The 7382-nt window shown below is 32.5% G+C and overlaps 1 protein-coding gene and 1 non-coding gene across 2 annotated transcripts in view; one reads left to right on the top strand and one right to left on the bottom strand.

Annotated features, from left to right (window-relative positions):
- Positions 1 to 953: 953 nt before the first annotated feature.
- TRNAG-UCC (transfer RNA glycine (anticodon UCC)) lies at positions 954 to 1025 on the bottom strand. Its single transcript has one exon. It is a non-coding gene; the product is annotated as a tRNA-Gly (tRNA).
- Positions 1026 to 5981: 4956 nt separating this feature from the next.
- The window catches only part of LOC102598497 (ankyrin repeat domain-containing protein 13C), a 2445-nt gene continuing 1044 nt past the window's right edge, over positions 5982 to 7382 (top strand). Inside the window, exon 1 of the mRNA XM_015309082.1 lies at positions 5982 to 7346. Within this exon, the coding sequence (XP_015164568.1) occupies positions 6184 to 7346 (1163 nt within the window). The 5' untranslated portion in view covers positions 5982 to 6183. The remainder of the gene's footprint in view (positions 7347 to 7382) is intronic.

Raw genomic sequence — 7382 nt, 5'->3', positions numbered from 1 at the left:
TATGGTATAATTATTAAAAAGTGGTATTATATGTAATATTTTTAAACTAGAGGTAAAATCTATATATATGATAGTAAAGTATGTCTAGATAGGTAGTTTTTCCTATTTTTTATTTGTCTATTAAATGCTAATTATTGTTGGGCTATTTATTGCTAATTATAACTATCAGTTGTATATATATGTCATTTCCTCATGTATTTATCCATCATCAAATAAACAAAGCCCAAGACTTAGTTATGAAATGCAACAATGTTAATAAAGCCCAAGATAAGGTCATATTAAATTATCTCAGAAAAATATTCTATTCATAAATTCAATAATTTACCAAGAATATCTACAATTAATTTAGGAAAATTTACAAAAATCTCACCTTTTAGTTTACTTATTACCATTATCCCCTATAAGTTTTACAAATCTCCAAAATCCCTCATTTTCGCGCATCAGATTAGTGTATCTCGCGCATCAGATTAGTGTATCATGTATAAAATGTAATGTATCTTACTTAACGATTAATGTATCTGTACATCAAATTAGTGTATCATGTATAAAATGTACATCAAATTAGTGTATCATGTATAAAATGTAATGTATCTCACTTAACGATTAATGTATCTCGCGCATCAGATTAATGTATTAACGCTTATATTATTGTATCTCGCGTATCAGGTTAATGTATCAGCGTTTATATTATTGTATCCGTTTGAAAATTTTCTGTAATTATAAACTTTTAAGGAATGGATTGTAATTTTGTCTTAAAAGTATGTGATTTCTGTAATTTGCCCTATAATTTAAGTCAATGAATCATAATACCAACCATTATGAAGTGTAAGTTAACATATGTATTTGGTATGAAAATAACATATTGTTCAGAATAGTTTAAGTTCATATTTCATCTCCTTTTTTACTTTGTGTTTTTTTTTTAAAAAAAACAAAGTTGTATGAAAATAAAAAAATGCGTCTGCCGGGAGTCGAACCCGGGTCTATTGCTTGGAAGGCAATTATCCTAACCGTTGGACTACAAACGCTTGTCTGACAGAAGGTTCGAAATGTTTATATTAGTTCCTCTTATTCAATTTATTTATCTGATTATGACTTGAGACTGAGTTGAATAAATTAAAGAAGCTTTTGAATCCTGTGATTTTAAATTAAAAGTATGTATAATGTATTAAATTGTCTTTAAGCTTGTAGCTTTAAGCATGTCACGTAAAAAGTTGAAATTAAAGAATTGTCAAAAAAAAGAAAATAAACATTCGTTTTTTAAATATACTAAAAAGAAAGTAAGACAAACAAATTGAAACAATGTGTATAATTTATTAGCATTGGAGGAGCAACATTTTATTAGATCAACTTATGAAGAAAAATAAAATGCAACACTTATTCCAAGTGCACAACTAAGTAGCAAACTCACAATCTTAGAATCAGAGATGAATGATGTTTACCACCTGTACAATCGTCGGAAAAAAACACTTGTAAAACGGTATTGATACACATTATAAAAGTTGGAGTACTAAAATATAGTAAAACAAGATGCCTATTAAAGTTGGCTCAACATTTTAAAGTTGATAATATACCTTAGTAGGTTGAAATGACGAACTCGACCTCTATTAATAAATCCAACATTAATTTGATATTTTCACAATTTCTATACAGAAGTAGCAAATTAAATTATCTAAAGCTTTGTATGCACTGATTATTATTTTTTATAATGATTTTTGGGGAGTACTATGAAAGGGATGCTTACTCCTTCCCCCTCCGTACATAAGACTACTTTTAATTATATGAGTCAAAAGGTGATTGGATCAAAGCTATATCCATAAAAGTGTATCGTTATAGCAATTAATTATTATACAAAGAAATTTTCAACTTCTTCAAAAATGAAAGGAATGGACGAAATCAGATTTTATTAACTTTTGTTTCACTTTTGCCAAACAATTTAAAGAAAAGGACAAATAATGTTTTTCCTAAATACGAATAGCATTTAGATGCTAATGAATGTGAAAGATGGTAGAGAGCCCATCATTACTTGTTGATGAAATTAAAATGCATTCTGTCTCCCAAATATGGTGCCCAATTACTCCCTCAGTTTCATATTACTTGAGTTCTATTTATCTGATATCCTCTTTCGCTTCATATTATTTGAGTTTCATTAACCTTATATATATCTTCTTAAATTTTTTTAAATTAAAGATGTATTTTATAAAACCAATTTTATTAATAATGTTTTAGCCCGGCTAGCTAGTTACCCTTTTTCTTTAAAATACTATAAATTAGTAGCCTAATCTAGTCCAAAGTTTCAAATCATAAAACAAATAGAGTAGACTTAAAAGTAAACTATCTATAGGAAAAAAAACTAGTTGTAACAATTGTAAATGGAACTTTTTTATACAACCATAATTTTGGGCTCGTTTATTCAATATATATGATCTTTTTTATTCCATCAATCTGACCCTAATGGATGGATGACAGCAAAATTCGAGAAAAACAATCATTTTCCTATCTAATTTTTTATTTTTCAACTTGGTACAAAATTTTAGGCTTTCGATATATAAATTTTTATGCCACTAATAAATAAATGAAGTCTATTGTTAAAATAGGTTATCGAAATTCCATTTGAATGTCAACGAATAGGGGTTGGCAGAACACCCTTCTCTCTCTTGATCCTAATGAAATTGGGATAGGCATGGATAAGTATAACCCTTAATGGCCTAGATTGGACCGACTCAGTAGGCATATTTAAATAGACGTGAATTCAAGATTTTAAAAAGAATCGACTCTAATTCATTCATATCTTACTGTTATAATCAATATCTATAGTACTTTACACCATCATGTTATGTTTCATGTCTAACTTTTTAAGATATGCATGTATATTAACATTGTCTAGTACTTTACACATCATGTTATGTTTCATGTCTAACTTTTTAACTAGGCCAAAGTCATCTGCAGCCCCTTAAAGTTGTCCGCATATTTCACTTAGACACCTCAATTATAACTATTACCTATGGAACACTTGAATTGTTGAAAAAGTATACCTATTAAACACAAAATATTGATGTGGCAAAAGAAGTGTACTACACTTTCGCTGAGCGCGTGAAAAAACTTAAATAATGTTTTATTTTTATTTTTTTCCAAAAAATACTTAATACTTTTCTTCTTGGAGTGCCACTTGACATTTAAATAATTTAAATAAAAAATATATATTTAAAAGTAATAAATACTCTTAAATAAAACAAAAGAAAAAGCCCCCACCCACCCCTGTACGTCGTCTTCTTCACGGAGAAGACCACTGCCTCCGTTTTTTTTTTCTACTCTATTTCTTTTCAATACTTATTAAAAAATAAAAATTGAATCAGCTAATTAAATTTGAAAGAAAAAAAGAAAGAAAGAACATGAAAAAAGTTAGCCGATCGACGTCGATTTCGGTCACCTTCGAACAAATATTACCATTCAAATTAAAATATAAATCCACTAAAATTATCAAACATAATATCAGATGATTCAATAAAATTAATTTAGGTCCTCTCGATTTCTCTTTGTTATCGATCTCAAGACGATTGACAGACTCTCTTTCTTCATCACTTTTATATCCGTCTCTTTGAATATATCTCTCTCACGTATAAGGAATAAAAAATAATTATGTAAGTAGTTAATAAAGAAATTGAATTTTGTCCTTTGAGAAATAAAATCTTGCTAGGAAGAAGATGAAGAAGAAGAAAGAGGGCTGGGTTAGGGTTGGATTCTCATTTATTTTTATTTTTACAAAAAAAAATAGATGGAAAATTTATTTGAAATAATTTTCACTCTTTTTAACATAAAATTCTTTTTTTTTCTATAATTGTTGGGCCTAAACGCCACATGTTACCTTTTAATTAGTCATTTTGCCACATTACAGCAAGTGTATTACACACACTTTATTTTTTTTTACTTATTGTCGAAAAATGTCTAATAGAAACAAGTTTTGAGTAAATAAAAGTGTCCAATAGGTACTAACCCTAGTTAAGGTGTCTAAGTGAATTATGCGGATTACTTTAAGGGGATACATATGACTTAAGCCTTTTAACTATGTATATTACCTTACACCATGTTATGTTTCATGCAATGTAACTACATAAAACAAACATTGTGCGATAACTTAGTAAATAACATGCTATAATTTGTTAAATTATATATGGTCATAGTATATTAATATATTCATAGTGTTTATATTTCTTTTGTGAACTTCACTTCTTTTTATTCCATATTAACGGTAAAATTAAAGTAACACGGACACTATGGTCGAATTCTTTCTTTTTAAAAGGAAGAAAATGTATTGTAGTCAAAAAAGAAATCTTAGTTGTAAAAATGGAAATGCACACAAATCCATGGGATTTGCACAGAAACCAATGTTAACTGCTTTAAGTGTTCAATGAAAGGAAATTTGGTAAAGTAGTACTAATAACTGTCTTGTGATTTGGAAATCCAGTTTAGATTTTGTCCTGCTTGACCCAGACACCCCTCTGTTCCATTCTTTTCGATTAATTTGATTTTATTATGAATTTTGAGATATGCAATTAAGAATGAAGAAATCATATCCGTAGGAGATAGCCGGATATTCTCACAGAGAAGTCTTGCTCTGGCTTGCCCAATTGAACATAGAGAATGTTGGTTGTCTTACATACACACTAGTGGAATTTCATTTTATTCCGCTTTTCAAAATAGTAAGAGGGGAATTGAGTAAAATATCCTTGTCCATAATTCTGGCTACTTCAATGACGGAAACAACCGAAAACTCGAGAGGGTCGCCTTTGAAGAAGCGTTTGCCGGTAACCAAAGCCTCACTCTGATTATGTCGTGAGGCTGACGGAATCCAATCCATAAACCCGGAAATGAAACGTTGTTCGATTCCCTTTTCGATGCATTCTTTTATAATTCCTTGATTAAGTTTGCTTCTTTCTGTTATAGACACAACAAACCCCACTAACATTCAACTCTTAGGTCCCTTTTCAATCTTCTCTATTAAGTTCCAATTATGCACCATCCTTTTGATTTATTTGCTATGTCTCATGGAGATTGAAGATATTTGGTAAATATCAAATAAAGTAAACTTGACCAATTTTAGTGTGTTTAGATTCAACATTTTTATGTTGTGGATTTTGTACTAAAATTATAGTCTTACCCTTACCTATACTTGTATCATATGTTGCACATATAAATGTAGTAGTTCAACTTTAAAACACTAAGTTCTATTGAACTCACAAAATCATAATTGGATTTGCCATTGATTGATGAGTGAGGACCCGTATGATTCATCATAACGATAAATTAAACCTATGCTCTTTTTCCTTCAATTTAATAGGGGGGATTGTGAGTTCATGAAAATGGAAAATTTAATGATTCAAAATGAAAAATCAGCTTACCTTACATTAAACGGTTGAACAAAGACATTTTCAGTTTGGCGTTAATAAGTCAAGTATTATTACATGAAAAAAAAAAATTGAAAAGGAAATTAACTTGAAAATTGCAGTTAGCCAAACTAAATAGTGCTTAATGAATGTTGGTTTCATATAAATTCCCTTCATAGGATATTTTAAGTTACACTTAATCGAGGAAATGATTTTCTAGTCCTCGTTGGATATTATAATTTATTTTTAATTATGTGATACTCCAATATTTCCAAAATAAGAAGAAAGTGGAGTGAAGGACAAAAGAGAACCCGCAGAGAAACTGTAAAAGCTTCAGAAAAAACAGAATAAAATATTCATATCCCCGTAATTCAGATAATAAAGTATCCATAAAAGTCGCGCCTATTCGCCTAAAACAGTACTTGGCGTACTCCACTTTTATGGAATGACTAAATTACCCTACCTTAGAATTTTATCTTCCATTTTAATACTAAGAAAATTAATTACTACTGTACTAATAATAATAATAGGTGCATATTTTGAATTTAATTTTAAAACGTTTTATTCTTCAAATTTTGAAAAAGTTATAGATCACACTATTTGAGTCGTCCTCTTTACTTCCCCTTTCTCTGAAGAAAGAAAGAAATGTACTAATGAAGCCCATACAGAAAAGGACCACTTTGCCCTTGACTTTCTCGTTCTTCAATAACATTCCATTCCATTCCAGAATCATACTCCATTCTTTCCTTTACTTACTTACCCCTAACACATTCTGCTTTCCCAATTCTCTATTTCATGTAAAATGTCCAGACCGGCGGCAACTTCACCGGCGACCACGATTAAACCGGAAGATTACACTCATAGCCCTGTTCATTACGCCATCGTTTTAGGAGATCATTCTACTCTAAGCAGACTCGTTGCTTCTCTTCCTCGACTCGCCGATCCAACTCGGATACAGACCGAGGCCGATTCGCTTGCTCAGGAACGAAGCGCTGAAAAAATCGCCGCCGTACTTGACCGCCGTGACAATCCGAAACGTGAAACTCCACTACACCTCGCCGTACGTTTGAATGACGTTTATGCTGCTCGGACACTTGCCGTTGCCGGTGCTGACATTTCGCTACAGAATGCTGCTGGTTGGAATGCTTTACAGGAAGCTATTATGCGGAGATGCTCCGATGTCGTTTCAATTTTGGTACAGCATCATCATTTAGGTGCTTGGTCCAAGTGGCGCCGCCGTTTACCTCGCCTTGTTGCTGTTCTCCGCAGAATGCGTGACTTCTACATGGAAATTTCTTTCCATTTTGAAAGTTCTATTGTTCCCTTCGTTGGAAAAATTGCGCCTTCTGATACGTATAAGATCTGGAAACGCGATGGTAATCTTCGAGCAGATACATCTTTAGCCGGTTATGACGGCTTGAAAGTTCAGCGAGCTAATCAGAGTTTTCTCTTTCTCGGTGATGGTGACCGGAATTCTGATATTCCGGCTGGTTCGTTGCTAGTTTTGAACCACGATGACCGTAAAATGTATGATGCCTTCGAGAACGCTGGTTCTCCTTTGAGCGATTCCGACGTTGCGAGTTTCTGTAATCAAACAAGTGTGTATCGTCCTGGAATGGACGTGACGAAATCAACACTAGTTGGCCGTACAAATTGGAGAGGGCAAGACAAAACAGAGAACGTTGGAGAATGGAAAGCCAGGGTTTATGATGTGAATAATGTTGTTTTCAGCTTCCGATCGCGGAAAATTTCCGCAGCTGAAAGCGAACAAATTCTGCCATTAGACTTAGAACTAGAAGAGGATTCCGAAGACGGTTTCCTCGTCGCAGAGAATCCACGGTTTAGCGTCTCAACCGCCGCTGCCTCCGTCGGAGATAGTAACAAACAAAGACGTCACAGCAGTTTCACTCGAGAGGAAAGGGATTTCGTTACCGTTTCTCGAAAAAGCGTCGACATTATTCCGGAACCACGGCGGAGAGCGGCGGCGGTAAGGGGTGGACC

The sequence above is a fragment of the Solanum tuberosum genome, unplaced genomic scaffold, assembly GCF_000226075.1.
Source record: "Solanum tuberosum cultivar DM 1-3 516 R44 unplaced genomic scaffold, SolTub_3.0 scf00099, whole genome shotgun sequence".
Taxonomy (NCBI): Eukaryota; Viridiplantae; Streptophyta; class Magnoliopsida; order Solanales; family Solanaceae; genus Solanum; species Solanum tuberosum.
This window is presented reverse-complemented; position numbering and strand designations above follow the sequence as displayed.